Here is a 15829-nt window from a genome sequence, read left to right as displayed (position 1 = left end):
TCGCCTCAGAATTCTGCCGTCACATATACACCAGCTGAAAAACTCAAGGGGCCAGATGGCCCATGGGTATCATTTTTAGTTTGAATAGAGAACACTGTTTTAGATACTCTTATGGAGGCAAATTATATATTACTCTAAAACCAATTTAGAAAGAAACACTGCAATTCCCAAGGGAAGGCTGGAATTCATCCTGACAATACTGGAATATTAATGCTGACACTCAATGAAAACACTATATAGAAGCAATAGACCAAGAGAAGGCCTACAGAGTCTATGTTTTCTTTCTACTGCTTCTGTTTATTTATTCTAGTTTTTTCAGTTCTTTTGCAAGGGCAGTGGGAAAACGTGGGACCATAAATATACTTCTGAAAAATCTACCTTATGTCTTTTAGCAGGAAAAGGCCAGAGTGAATTGTGAGGTCAGAAGGGAAGGAGAGAGACAGAGGTGGTGCTCACCATGACACATTGTTTATGAACCTCTACATACGTTCCTTCATTTCAGTCCCAATGAAAACCTGTGAGGGACACATCCCTGCACCCATTCTGTAGACAAAGGAGATCGGGACTCCGAGTCCTGCTCCTCATCTAATGTCAGGGAGCAGGCAGCGAGTTGGAATGTGAACTCTGAGCAGCTTGTCCTTTCTATGACACCAAGGCAACTCTCCCAGAGAAGGGTGTATCATGCAAACCAAAAGGTATAGGGATAGAAAGATAAATTCTGTTGTTTAAAGAAACAACTGCATCTCACAAGAATGGCAAGTTATGTCTAAAGGCACCAGAAACCTAATGTGGACATGGTTTTAATCAACAATTTCGATCCCATGGGAATAAATCCATCCAGGGATACTGTAAGGGCTTGGCTTTGCAGTCCTTAACTGTTAACACCGACCACCTGTATCTGAAAAAGACTCTCCAAAATATACAAGCAGCTCAATATCAAAAAAATACAAACCCAATCAAAAAATAGGCAGAAGATATAGAGACGTTTCCCCAAAGAAGACATACAGATAGCTAACAAACAAATGAAAATACATCAACATCACTCATTATCAGAGAAATGCAAATCAAAACTACAATGACATATCACTCCACACCAATTAAAATGGCCACTCTCAAGAAATCTACAAACAATAAATGCTGGAGAGGGTGTGGAGAAAAGGGAACCCTCTTGCACTGTTGGTGGGAATGTAAATTGATACACCCACTATGGAGAACAGGTTGGAGGTTCTAGAACTACCATATGACCTAGCAATCCCACTCTTGGGCATATATCCTGAGAAAACCATAATTCAAAATGACACATGTAACTCAATGATCACTGCAGCACTATTTACAATAGCCAGGACATAGAAGCAGCCTAGATGTTTATTGACAGATGAATGGATAAAGAAGATGTGGTATATGTATACAATGGAATGTCAGCGATAAAAAGAAATGAAATTGGGTCATTTGTAGTGACGTGAATGGACCTAGAGTCTGTCATACAAAATAAGTCAGAAAGAGAAAAACAAATATTGCATATGGGTTAGTTTTAAGACAATGACAAACAGGATTATAGGTGGTATAACACCATAAGGACATCATTACAAGACTAATTTTTGAATATGGGTCATATTTAGATAGACCAAACCTCACTGTTCCCAATTACTATTTGTAGATGTCTAATTTAATTACTATTCAATATAGAAAACCATAAGTATTGTATGAGGCACTAAAATTTATATTTCTTCCAAACAAACCTAGACTACTATGTCCTACAATTTAGAAATGGCTCCCCAAGAAACCAACAGATATAGTGAAGGAACAAAAGCTGAAAGACATTTACTGTATTTTGGTATACCTGTGGCGGATTCATTTTGATATTTGGCAAAACTAATACAATTATGTAAAATTTAAAAATAAAATAAAATTAAAAAAATAAAAAAATAAAAACTCTAAAAAAAAAAAGAAAGGAATTCATTAAATTTAAAAAGTGAAGTTAGTAGTTGATCAATGGCAGTTCAGATACTGAATAGAAATGGAGTTTGAAATTTAATGGATGAGTGAAAATATAGAAAAAGCTCAGAAAAGCTGAAGTCTGCAAAATATCTTATACCACAAATACCTTAATATTTGGTAAAACAAACCAACAAACAAAACCCAAGCATTTGGACTTCCTGGTGGTCCAGTTGTTAAGAATCTGCCTGCCAGTGCAGGGGACACAGGTTTGATCTCGGAGCCAGGAAGATCCCACATGTTGAGGAGTAACCAAGCCTGTGTTATATGCCACAACCACTGAAGCCTGCACCCAACACCCATGTTCTGTACGGCAAGAGAAGCCACTGAAGTAAGAAGCTCAACAGAGGGCAGCCCCCTGCGCGCCACAACTTGAGAAAGCCCGCATGTAGCAACGAAGACCCGATACAGTAAAAAAAAAAAAACAACAAAACCCAAACAAACCAAGCATCTACATTGCTCTCAATAAATTCCAGGTACATTCACAGAAATCTTCAGTCAGTCTAAAGAGGATGGTCACTCACCACATCAAAGGCCGTAAACACGTGACAGTAGTGGTGATTGGACTTCAGGTCCTTAGTGATGTAAGCGAACGTCGACAGGTCTTCCGGGTCCTGGGCGGCACAGGAGATGTTACGAATCTCATGCTCAGCAATTATGTTCTGGAAGAAATGACACAAATGACCATGGTTTTCCTCTGCAAACCAGCCTATTTTAGAACCCAGGCAAACGACCTGGGAAGCAGCTGCTGTCCCTTTTCCTAGAATGTTCTAGACCAGCAACATTCAAAATGACCCACTATCTGTGGGCAAAGGGACATCAGGTCTGGAAGGAATATTTTCGTTTAATGAAAAACAACCTAAAATAGTCTGAACCCGGAGCAGCAGTTCTCGCCTGGCGCTGTGTAGCCACTTTAAAAAAAATAATTATTGTTAAGGATTTTACTGTTTCCATCCCCCACGTACACTGGGAGAGTCAGCTCTGCCTCCTGCCAGCTCTTCCTGGAAAAGCCCCCCTGCCCTGTTGTTCTGCTTCCCCAGGAGCCTGAGCCCTCACCATCCCTTACTGTTGTCCTGTGCCGGCCAGAGCTCCCCAGAGCCAGGCAGGTTGGGGAGGGCAAGTCAAAGCACTCTGTCTTGACAACTCTGCAGAGAGGAGGGCGCAGGGGTGGGAGGAGGGAAACAGCGCACCGCAGGCTCGATGCAGGGCCCTGTGGATGACGACGCTTTGCTAACTATTCCCGCCGTGTTGTAATTACGAGTGGCCGCTGGAGGTTAGCCTCAGCAGCTCGCAGGTGGAAACTGGTCCTCAGACAGTGTAAGTGCCTTAACGCAGGGCAGGTGGTGGAGCTGAGCCCACAATCTGCGGTTTATCGGACCGCAGAGCTCAGGCTCTCTCAAATACAATGCAATGCTTCTCACCCCCAACCTCTCTCTCACTGGTTCAACACCATTTCATTTTCCTTCTCACTAGCATTTTTTTCATGGCCTCTCCTTGCCAGCCTCCTCATCCCAACCAGCCTCTAAGAATAATGGGAAAGTACCCGAGGAAAGGTTTAGGTACCATTATCCTGAAGCACAAAATAATCAAGGAGAAACCACTGGGCTGCAAACCCTGCCAGATACTTCTTTTGATATATTGATGAATTTAAGAAGGAAAATATTTCACATAATCGTGCAATCATTTCTTAATCTCATAATATCCCATTTATAATCTCATAATATCTCATTTATGATTTCTGCAGTTGTTATAGATCTAAAACCTTTAATGATTACCCTAATTACTTCGTAATTGCACAGTCTTAAATAACCCAAGCACATATAATGCTCCGGGTACACCCATCAATGTCTAAAAATGCTTACAAAATGCCCTTCCCTGCCAGCGCCCCGAGCAAGTTTTTCACGCCCCTCACTCTGCTGAGCTGTGTGGTTAGGAAGCAATTACAGAATTAACACATAAAAGAAAATTAAATTAAGACCTTCTTCACAGTGGTCCCTTATGCTGATACTACATGTGGCACTGTCAAAAATAACTCAAACTGGAGTCAGAATCGCATAAACAAGTGACATCCTCTTGCAGGGTGGAATTTCAAGATAGAAGGTCCAGATCCTCTTCTGACATCCAGATAGCATTTCTTCAAGAAGAAAACTAAATTAGCAACTTGTGAAATCTTAAATTTAAAATTAATAAGAGCTGCGTGATCTTTATAGGTACAGTGTTAGCAGGTGCTCTGGGCCTCCACCATCATTTGATTTATTTTGTTTCCGTCATTTTAATTGGGGGCTGCGAGTTCTTTCGGCAAGTCTGTGTGGATGCGGTCTCGTCATCCAGGATCCACTCTTATTGGAAATAGAGCATTGGCTCCAACTTAATTGGTATGTTGTGTTCTTGAGACTTTTAACTAGCATAAGGTAGATTCATTGCAAGGACTGATGCTGAGGCTCCAATACTTTGGCTACCTGATGCGAAGAGCTGACTCACTGGAAAATACCTCGATGCTGGGAAAGATTGAGGGCAAAAGAAGAAGGGGGCCACAGAGGATGAGATAGTTGGATGACATCATCAACTCAATGGACATGAGTTTGAGCAAACTCCGAGAGATAGCGAAGGACAAGGAAGCCTGGCGTGCTGGAGTTGATGGGGTTGCAAAGAGTCAGACGTGACTGAACAACAACAAAAAAGGTAGATTAACTTCTCAGGAAGGTGTTACAGTGAAAAGTGTCCTGTGACTTTTATTGCACTGAATACCCTGAATCTTGCCAGTTCATAAGATGTCACTCTTGATTTTCAATGATGTGTGACAGCCCTCTGGCCCCGGGAAAACTTGTAAAGTAGATCAAGCTTTATCTCTGGAGCTCTCTCTTAATTCTGAGCTTCATGTGTCTGTCCTCCCCAAGTTTGATCTTGAAATCCTAGCTCCCAGTGTGATGGTGCTTAGAGGTGGGCCTTTGGGATGTGATTAGGTCAAGAGGGTGGAGCTCTCGTGAAGGTGATTAGTGCTTTTACAAGACGAGGAGCCAGTAGATCCTTGGTTATCCATTTTAAATATAGCAGTATGTACCTGTTCATCCCAAACTTCCTAACTATCCCTCCTCCCCATCTTTCCCCCCAGAAATCATAACTTCATTCTCTAGGGAACTCTGCTCAATGTTATGTGGCAGCCTGGATGGGAGAGGAGTTTGGGGGAGAATGGATACATGTGAATGTATGGCTGAGTCCCTTTGCTGTCCACCTGAAACTACCACAACACTGTTCATCAGCTATACTCCAATACAAAATAAAACATTTAATAAAAATAAATAAATAAATCTAAGTTGGCTTAAAAAAAAAAAAAACAACCCACCCCAAAACAGTCGAGAGAGCCAACTGGCCCTCGCTGCCGTGAGGACACAGCAGGAAGATGGCTGTTTATGAAGCAGCAAATGGAGGCTTTCATCAGATACTGTATCTGTTGCTGACTTAATTTTGGACTTTCCAGCCTCTGAAACTGTGAGAAATAAATATTTGTGGTTTAAGCAACCGCATCTATGGTAATTTATTACAGCACTAAGACACTTTTCCTCTTTCTTGACTTTCCCTCCCAATTTTCTGAAACCCATCCCCACAACCACCCCCGCCCTCCACTCCCTCACTTCTCTCATCCCCAGGAGCCCAGGGCTGTCTCTTAACTCTGAGGCCCTGCCCTCCTCCATGCTGCTCCATGTTCCAAAATCAGCCTCTTCACCTACTGCTGAAACTTTTATTCCTCTGTTCTCATGGTCTAAACCAGAGGTAAGGCAGGCTAATAAAAATGTTCTATAATCAGTTAATAGCTCATGTTACTGGCCTTTAATCATCCTAATTGGCAGTTGAAAAATATGCTTATAAATGAATTCATACTGATGGACTGGCTGGGGAGGTATCTTGAACAGAACTTCCTGATAGGTTGGTGGTGCTGGAATGTGGACAGGACCTGGGATCTCACTACTGATGTAACCGAGCAGGACTCACTGCTGATGTAACCGAGTGAGGCCTTTTCAGGACAGACCCCGCTCCCACATGCTCTCAGAAGTACCCAGATAATAGTAGCTCATGCCTGAGTTTTTCCGATGCTAAAAACCACCACCATGCATGCATGCTTAGTGCTTCAGTCATGTTGGACTCTTTGCGACCCCATGGACTGTAGCCCAACAGGCTCCTTTGTCCATGGGATTCTCCAGGCAAGAATACTGGAGTGGGTTGCCGTGCCTTTCTCCAGGGGATCTTTTTGACCTAGGGATCGAACCCACATCTCTTGTGTCTCCTGCATCAGCAGGCGAGTTCTTTTGTACTGGCGCCTGGGAAGAAATGAACTACTTGATGATCAAGAGCGCACAGCCACCAGGCCACCTGGCGCCTAAGGGTTGATCACCATCAACCAGTCAAGAGAACTATGCACGAGCTGATCACATACCTGGGGACACCAGTCCCTCACTTGGTCTTTAAAAATGCTCTGCTGAAAAACTAAATAAAGGTGTGGTGGTTCTTTATTTAAAAAAAAAAAAATGCTTTGCTGAAACCCTCCAGGGAGTTTGGGGTTTTATGGGCATGGGCCACCCATTCTCCTTGCCTGGCCCTGCAATAAGCATTTCTCTGCTTCAAACGCTGACACTGGGAGTGTTTAGCCTGTGGTGACACGGAGCTCAATGCTGCCGCCACTGCATCGCCTTTGTAGAATGGCAAGGCCAGGTCTCCATGTGTATGATGGTTCTGAGACCAAGGAACAGTCCTGGCCTACAGACTACACGGCAGCTGTGGATGGAATGGAGGCTGCATGTGCTATAAACAACTTGTTTAGGCAAAAGTCCTAAATTAATCTGTGCCTAAAAAAATAGCATAAGCCCCGCCTGAGGCTGACATTCAAAACAAACAAACCCAGGCACTGAGTTATTCCTAATTTAGCTGGATGGGAAGACTGAAGAGGGGGTCAGAGCAGGAAGGCAAAATGCAACCCAATCTTGGTCAAGTGCTGGATGTGGGGACTGTGTCACCTCTTAGAAGGCCCTGCTGATCTGAAGACGGGTTTGGAACTAAGCAGTTGTAGTCTTCTTGGTGGAAAGCCACGCTAGAGCTACCTCTGGGCTACGGAGCCCCAGAAAGCTGGTGTGATTTATCTGTAACATTTTAGTATAAATCTATTCCAAGTCCCATTTTTAGTTCAATGTCATTTTCGCTTCTTCCTTTTCAAATAGAGCTTAATTATTCAATTTGTTTCCTATGTTGGTAGGTAATAAACTCATGAGTTGATAACCAGGCACCTAGCCTTCTCCATGAACTCAGCCACAGCTATTTCTTCATGAGAGTAAAAGGAAAGAAGTGCTTTGCTGGAAGGTTCACCTTTTACCTACTCAAATGCAAGCAAATAGGAATGGAAGTGTAAATTAAGCATCCATTGCACTTCAAACGAATTGGTAGAAGGAGCTGTGGAAACAGAAAAAAGGAGTAACAGAAAAAAGCATTAGGTTAGGGAATGGGAAAGTCAAGTTTTAGTCCTTCTCAGTGACCAGCTGGCTGTGTCACTGCAGGGAGTCACTTGGAAAAGGGTCTGAGGCCTTTGGTTACTCTACGTGTCCGGAGAAGTCCAAACACCCCCTCTATGTGACCAGCGCAGGGTTATAGAGATGTGGTGGTTGGGAGGGGACAGTTTAAGAATCAAGAACAACGAAACATCAAACATAAACAATAAGCTGTGACTTCTGCTTGTGTCTCAGTACAGGCTTAGTGGTCACAGCACCTCAAATTGTGAGGTCTTCCCAGATGTCTACAAATCCCAAGTCCTTCACTTCAAGTCAGAGTGACTCCCTGTCGACAATGCTTCCCAGGGGAGGAACCTGCAGTGCAAACCGGAAGCAGGACCTGGAGTGCATCAGCCTGCTCCTTCCGTGCTGTGGGCATTAACCAGAGGCTGGACTTTGCACAGGACCAAGTGGCACACACGATGCCCTGCAGACACTGCTGATGAGCACAGTTCCCTTCACACCACGACCCGAGCACAGCCCTCCAGCGGTGGCTCCTCCACACCCCCTGAAACCAGGCCTTCAGCCCTGGCTGGCAGTGTCTCTCAGCCGTCCTCAGACAAACTCTACCAGCGCAGCTCTTCACTGTTTCTCTTTTCTACCTTCTAACACAAGCTCTCTGCTCTGGTTTCTCACACACTAACTCCTAGGCCACGGCCCTGAGTCACCCACCATCCACCCTCAGATTGAAGCAGATCAGCTACACCTTAGGATGCTGGGATGGGGACCCTGGGTAGCCTCCAGTGTTGAAATCAATGTCCCCAAATTCCTGAAAAAGCCAGCCAAGTGCTTTTTAACTAGTTTTAAAATTACCCAGACTCACCAGTTTTCTTTTGTGATTGCCAAAAAGAGATATGAAATTGGAATGTAACATATTATCTTAGGATTTTGAGAATAGGCTGAGGACCACACTGCGAGGACTTGAAAGGCACATGGGCTTTCTTCATCTAGTGTCTTTATTCATGTAATTATCTTTGGCATATCTTTCAGTGCTTAGATGTCCAGGTAGTCCTTAGTGGGGAGAGATCTATGAGTAACTCATCTAAGTATGGGTGACTAAAGCAGAAGCATCTTCTCAAAATCTAGGATCAAGATCTATGGCCACTAATGTGTCCGTAAGGTAAAGGCCACAGAGCCAACAGTGCTCCCTCCTTCCTCTGATGGTGGAGAGAGCATTAGAGAGGATGCTATTATCATAGATGCACTCAGTCATGCCACCAGCTTCATGGGACGACAGTCTTAAGACTCTGGAAACTTCTCAGGGCAAATACAACTTGTTTAGAAAATGTCAGAATCCAAGCCTGCTAATAACATTGTTAATCTAAGAGATTGTTAAACTCATATGCTGAAAATATACTGCCATTCATGATTTTCAAGTGCAAATGGGGTAGAGGCAACTGCTCCAGGTTAAAAAAATGCCAAAGACTTTCTTGAAGTTTAGATACAGTGAAAACAATGGTATCTTAAGAATTCCATAAAGTTTTGAAACTTTAAAGACCAATTGACTATAACCTAGGGCTAAAGGAAGAGACTAAAATTGCTTCTAAGAAATGAAAAAGCAAATCAATTGGGATTTTTCTGATCAGGCTCCCCACAATTGTAATCTGATAATGGTAACTATACAAAAAAAATCTTCACCACCCAGATAATCACGATGGTGTGATCACTCACCTAGAGCCAGACATCCTGGAATGTGAAGTCAAGTGGGCCTTAGAAAGCATCACTACGAACAAAGCTAGTGGAGGTGATGAATTCCAGTTGAGCTATTTCAAATCCTAAAAGATGATGCTGTGAAAGTGCTGCACTCAATATGCCAACAAATTTGGAAAACTCAGCAGTGGCCACAGGACTGGAAAAGGTCAGTTTTCATTCCAATCCCAAAGAAAGGCAATGCCAAAGAATGCTCAAACTACCGCACAATTGCACTCATCTCACACGCTAATAAAGTAATGCTCAAAATTCTCCAAGCCAGGCTTCAGCAATACGTGAACTGTGAACTTCCTGATGTTCAAGCTGGTTTTAGAAAAGGCCGAGGAACCAGAGATCAAATTGCCAATATCCGCTGGATCATGAAAAAAGCAAGCGAGTTCCAGAAAAACATCTATTTCTGCTTTATTGACTATGCCAAAGCCTTTGACTGTGTGGATCACAATAAACTGTGGGAAATACTGAAAGAGATGGGAATACCAGACCACCTGACCTGCCTCTTGAGAAATCTGTATGCAGGTAAGGAAGCAACAGTTAGAACTGGACATGGAACAACAGACTGGTTCCAAATAGGAAAAGGAGTACGTCAAGGCTGTATATTATCACCCTGCTTATTTAACTTATATGCAGAGTACATCATGAGAAACTCTGGACTGGAAGAAACACAAGCTGGAATCAAGATTGCCGGAAGAAATATCAATAACCTCAGATATGCAGATGACACCACCCTTATGGCAGAAAGTGAAGAGGAACTCAAAAGCCTCTTGATGAAAGTGAAAGTGGAGAGTGCAAAAGTTGGCTTAAAGCTCAACATTCAGAAAACAAAGATCATGGCATCCAGTCCCATCACTTCATGGGAAACAGATGGGCAAACAGTGGAAACAGTGTCAGACTTTATTTTTTTGGGCTCCAAAATCACTGCAGATGGTGACTGCAGCCATGAAATTAAAAGACGCTTACTCCTTGGAAGGAAAGTTATGACCAACCTAGACAGCATATTCAAAAGCAGAGACATTACTTTGCCATCAAAGGTTCGTTTAGTCAAGGCTATGGTTTTTCCTGTGGTCATGTATGGATGTGAGAGTTGGACTGTGAAGAAGGCTGAGCACCGAAGAATTGATGCTTGTGAACTGTGGTGTTGGAGAAGACTCTTGAGAGTCCCTTGGACTGCAAGGAGATCCAACCAATCCATTCTGAAGGAGATCAGCCCTGGGATTTCTTTGGAGGGAATGATGCTGAAGCTGAAACTCCAGTACTTTGGCCACCTCATGCGAAGAGTTGACTCATTGGAAAAGACTCTGATGCTGGGAGGGATTGGGGGCAGGAGGAGAAGGGGACGACAGAGGATGAGATGGCTGGATGGCATCACTGACTCAATGGACGTGAGTCTGAGTGAACTCTGGGAGTTGGTGATGGACAGGGAGGCCTGGCGTGCTGCAATTCATGAGGTCGCAAAGAGTCAGACACGACTGAGCGACTGAACTGAACTGAATGGTAACTGAGCTGACTCATTGGAAAAGATCCTGATGCTGGGAAAGATTGAGGGCAGGAGAAGAAGGGGACGACAGAGGATGAGATGGTTGGATGGCAACGCCGACTCAATGGACATGGGTTTGGGTGGACTCCAGGAGCTGGTGATGGACAGGGAGGCCTGGCGTGCTCGGGTTTTGGGGTTGCAAGGAATTTGACACAACTGAGCGACTGAACTGAACTGAATGGTAACTATCAATGACATATTGCCAGGTTGAAGCCATCATCCACCTAAGGCATCTGACTCTGAGTGTGCTCTGGACATCATTGGCTAGCTTGAGTAGGCTGCATTATCAGCCTTCTGCCTGGGTTTCAGGACTGCTTCTAAAACTGGGAGGTTGTTCTCCTCAGTAGACTTGGGGAGCTTGGGCTTATCTGACCACTGACACAGCAGTCTTCTTCATTACAGAAAACAAACTGGGAAGGCTTTCAGTGGGTGAAAGCCATTGAATCTGGGGATTCACATAGTCAGGCTTATTACAGTCAAGAGTCATTGGCTACAGGATGTTTCCCTGAATCTAAATCCAGGTGCCCTGGTCATAAATTTCCATCATTTAAATTCATCTGATTCATGACTTCTGCTTCCTTTCCCCAGAATGGAGTGGGTCCAACTGGGAGGACTGGGTAGGCAGTCCAGAAAACAGTGTTCACCAATGGGGATCACCTCATTTCCCCAATTTCTATACTTTATTGGTTGGAAGGATGGAAGACTAAAATGCAGGGACATGTGGGGGTTTGGGAGGAAGAGCCAGTCAGGTTTGAGTTTCTGGAGGGTGAGAGTGGTCACACCCGCATTTTCTAGTTTAGCACCTGCACTCCGTCATCTTTGCCAAGAAAGGACACTTTTGAAGTAAAATGTAACCCGTTTGTCTGCACTTGACCTTGGAGCCCATGAACCGTTCTCCCAGTGAGTGCAAGGTCATAGCATGGTCACAGCATGGCCTGAGCTTTTCGGATGGTGCCTCTTAAGAAAACAATGCAGTTGAAACCCTCTCTTCCATCTCAATAGTTGAGAATGAAATGCAATTATACGATGTAAAAGCCAGAGCGTGTGTTCCCTGTGTCAGGTATTCATTACATACATCAAAATAAAGGACAGGCCTATCTCTGGAGAAACGGAAAAACAAACACTCTAGCCTGTTGCCTAGTGACACTTCCTCTGACGGAGGAATGAACACTGATGCGTTTTCACTCTAGACATGATTTTTCCTGTTTTAACGTTCCCTGGACCCAAAGGGATATTGTCAGATCCTGAACAGCACAGTCTCTGAGGGAAGGTACCTTGGAAAGGTGAATGCAAAATATGTGTAGAAATCCTGGATCAGGCCTCCAAATGCAAGGTGCCCCTGTGTGTGTGTGTGTGTGTGTGTCTACACAGTGTGTCTACAGCTGTGTTTAGGGAGCATGGAGGTGGGGGTTGGGGAGTGATTAAAATGGGGGATGATGGGACTTCCCTGGTGGTCCAGTGATTAAGACGCCAGTGGTTAAGACTTAAACTCAGGTTTGATCCCTGCTTGGGGAACTCAGATCCCACATGCCACATGATGTGGCCAAAACATTAAGAAAAATTAAATAAAATGGGGATGTTAAGTATGATGGGAAGCAAAGGATTTTAGATCATTTACTCCAGACTGTAGAGGTATGGTACCCACCTTATTTGTTGCATCAATAAATTTGACTCCTTTATACGAGACGGAAAGGATGATAGTAGGGACCTTCTTCATTTGCTCTGTAGACTTCTGAAATTAAAATTAGAAAGCTGTTAGAGCAGTTTGTGTTGCATGGCAACTGTAGCACATAATTTTTTCTCTTGAAAGATAAAAATAAGCTCAAGTTAAAAACAACACCACCACACACACACACCACACATACTCTAATTTAAATGTATGTCTCTCTTCTCTTGGGCTTAGCTCTGGTTTAGGTTTCTAAAGTATCTGTCTTGCACTTGAGGGTCTAAATAAAGCTTTTCTGCTGCTTCATGTGGGTGAAGGAATACTGCCTTTTTGTGACACCAAGAGGAGAAACAAACAGCTCCGTCCCCTACTTCAATTTCAAGCGACATTCTTTTGAAGAGAGTTAAGCCATGTCAGATGGAAATCCGAGGGTGAGTTTAGCATGAACAAAATACATGCCACCTCTCCCTGTTTCTTCCCAGTCTCTTTCTTCAAGGTACAAGGCATGTCTGAATACATACTTAAAATCGGGATTTAGAATACATAATTGTGAATTTTTCTTGCACCTGACCAAACCTGTAAAAGCTGGTAGCATATTTGCAGCAGAATTGCTTGTGGCCACATAAGATATAATACCACTCCATGATGCTCAATCCCTCTGGGAGGAGGTTGTATTTTGAGCCATGGTAAAATCGGACAGTCCAGGTAACCTACTTCATCATTTAGAGGTGAGGTTAATCCCTTAGGCTAAAGTTCTTACACTAGATGTCCACAATGGCTGAATCTTCAAAAAGTTTCTCTGTAATTTAGCATTTGCCTTTTCTGGTTAGTTTTATCATTCATCACAGGTCACCCGCTGTCTGTTTACTTCATTTCCTGCTGTGGACACTCCTAATAATCACATTAAACATCAAGAAGAACTTACCTGACAGTTAGCCTGATGGATTTTCCAGACAAGACAGGTGAGAACATAATAGGAGAGAAAATAAGTAAAAAGGTGAGAGGAAACAATTTCAGTAATTCACCAACAACACAGACTCATTAGACAGTAAAGAGAACAGGCTCTATAGATACATGTTGATGCAGTACAACTGTTATTTTACAGAAACTGCTGCAGGCTTTTCCAGACCCTGTCTCTCCTTTGTTTTTACTGTTTTCTCATTGTTCTGTTTACTGCATTGCACAGTCTTATTATGACTGACACGCACGAGCCTTCTGCTTTGAGCATTACAGGACCAGCTGTCTTATGTACATTAAGGGAATTGAGGGAAAATATGAACTTTCTTGATTTCTTCATTTATATTACCCGTTTTTCATTTATAAACTCTGAAATGTGACCAGAATGAAAGAAGATCCAATAGTCTGAATACAACTCATTGAACTTCGTAATGATAATTACATTTCATCTTTCACTTGAGCCATGGAAAAGGTGTTTCGCATTTTCCTGGTTGTTTTGACACACCTTTTTGAGAGCTACTATATCTGCATCAGAGATAAAGAAAATTGATTACTGAGAGTATTACTATGTAATATTAAGTGTTTCATACAGTACAGAAAAAAAGCAGTGCCTGTGAAGTGCTTTTTAACTAGTTTTAAAATTACCCAGACTCACCAGTTTTCTTTTGTGATTGCCAAAAAGAGATATGAAATTGGAATGTAAGGTTAGATGCTTTTATTTTTGAATACTTTATCCAACCAGCTCTTAGAGACGTACAAGATAAATTGAAGGCTAGAAGAAATAACATGCAGCATGCTGACTGGAAGGTGAAACCATGGGCTGAATTCTGTAAAGAGAGAGGCTGTGGCAGGAACAGGCAGCACTTTGGTGGACTGAATGTGTGTGTGAAGGGATGGAATGTATGGTGCATTGAATGTGTGCATACGTGTGAAGAATTCTTTGCAAAGAGTAACAATGGGTTCCAACAAATCACCTTGTCCATCTCTTGTGAATACACTCTCGTGGACAGATATCTGTGACATGAAATAGTATTAACATACACCCAACATATGGAGAAGGAAATGGCAACCCACTCCAGTATTCTTGCCTGGAGACTTTCAGGGACAGAGAAGCCTGGTGGGCTACAGTCCATAGGGTCGCAGAGAGTCGGACACAACTGAGAAACTAACACACACACGTTCCCCTAACATAAGGTTAAAATACCAACATGTTATGTAGTGTTAAGAAACCCCATCCCAAAGAAAAAAGAAAAGCCATCTGTTATTCATTCTGCAACTGAGTGGATATTAAGTGGCCCACAAGCTGGAGAAATGCAGTCTACTTTGGGGGATGTCACAGAGACCTCAGATCGTGTGCAGACTTCAGTCTGCTGAAGGCGGCTGTCTAGTGCTATGTTGAGATGGTTTCTGAGCTGCGTCTGGGCTCTGCAGTAAGGAGGGTTGGGAACAACATCTGCCGTGGACAGGGAGAGACATATCACCATTCCTGGATTGAGAGCAGCTACAACACAAATGTTGACAAATGTGACAGAGATGTGAACAGAGTCCTTCCAGAGTGCTGAGCAGGAAGAGCCTCACTCTGGTGAGGGAGTGGGCAAGTCTTCATCCATTCAACCAGCTGCCTCCTGAGCCAGGTGACTGACCTGGCTATTCAGGGATGGATAGGATTCTCCAGGTGGCAGAAGAAGACTAAAGAGGCCGTTTTAGCAGCAGAATCAACATAAAAATGCACACATCTGGAAATGAGAAATAATATGGTGGGTTTGGATAACTGGTGGGAGATTAGGATGGTATAGTAGGTTTGGATGGTTGTAACTTACTCTGCCAACCTAGGATCCATTGGATGCTTTCAAGTAGGGCGTGACTTGATCAGGTCTGTGTTGCAGAAAGATAGCTACAGTGGGTTGTATGGACTGAACAGCTAGAGGCTGAACGTGGGGAGGCAGGAAGGTATAAATTCAAACCAGAGTCCTAAGCCCCCAAGTTGAGGTAGATGCTCTGGAGAATGGAAGGGAAGCTGCCATTCTGATGAGGAAGAATCAAGAGGATCTTCTGACTGGTCCACATGGTGAGCAGTAGGATGCTGAGGACTAAGAGGCCATTAGCTGAGATAAGGACCACTAGAGCGGACTGCGCTTTTGCAAGAAACCTTTCTGAATCTGATTATCACCTTGATAATCTGGCAGAGATGTCCAGCAGGAAACTGGAAATAAGAATTAGATCTGGAAATCCAAACAGAGAGGGGGTGACCGAGGAAATAGGAGCAGACAAAGTGGCTCAGAGTGAACTAGAGGAGGGCTAAGAATCACCCTGCAGGGGATGGTTAATAATGAAGAAATGGGGAAGAAAGTAGAGTCAATGAAGGAACCTGAAACAAAGTTGGAAGAAGCCTGACAGCAGGATCATGAAGTCAAGAGAAGATTCCTTAGAGGG

At 43.4% G+C, this 15829-nt stretch overlaps 1 protein-coding gene and 1 long non-coding RNA gene across 17 annotated transcripts in view; one reads left to right on the top strand and one right to left on the bottom strand.

The window, feature by feature from the left end:
• ANKS1B (ankyrin repeat and sterile alpha motif domain containing 1B) overlaps window positions 1–15829 on the bottom strand; it is a 1161043-nt gene that overhangs the window by 35107 nt on the left and 1110107 nt on the right. For all 16 annotated transcript variants that reach the window (XM_055576264.1, XM_055576282.1, XM_055576254.1 and 13 more), the window contains 3 exons: window positions 13365–13376; window positions 12419–12505; window positions 2520–2657 (listed from right to left, as the gene is read on the bottom strand). In XM_055576264.1, the coding sequence (XP_055432239.1) occupies window positions 2520–2657; window positions 12419–12505; window positions 13365–13376 (237 nt within the window). The remainder of the gene's footprint in view (window positions 1–2519; window positions 2658–12418; window positions 12506–13364; window positions 13377–15829) is intronic.
• LOC129649217 (uncharacterized) lies at window positions 4172–8363 on the top strand. Its single transcript, XR_008713022.1, has 2 exons — window positions 4172–4370; window positions 7725–8363. It is a non-coding gene; the product is annotated as an uncharacterized LOC129649217 (long non-coding RNA).

The sequence above is a fragment of the Bubalus kerabau genome, chromosome 1 (genome assembly GCF_029407905.1).
Source record: "Bubalus kerabau isolate K-KA32 ecotype Philippines breed swamp buffalo chromosome 1, PCC_UOA_SB_1v2, whole genome shotgun sequence".
NCBI classification, from domain to species: Eukaryota; Metazoa; Chordata; class Mammalia; order Artiodactyla; family Bovidae; genus Bubalus; species Bubalus kerabau.
Note: the sequence above shows the minus strand (reverse complement) of the source record. Positions and strands in the feature narration are given on the sequence as shown.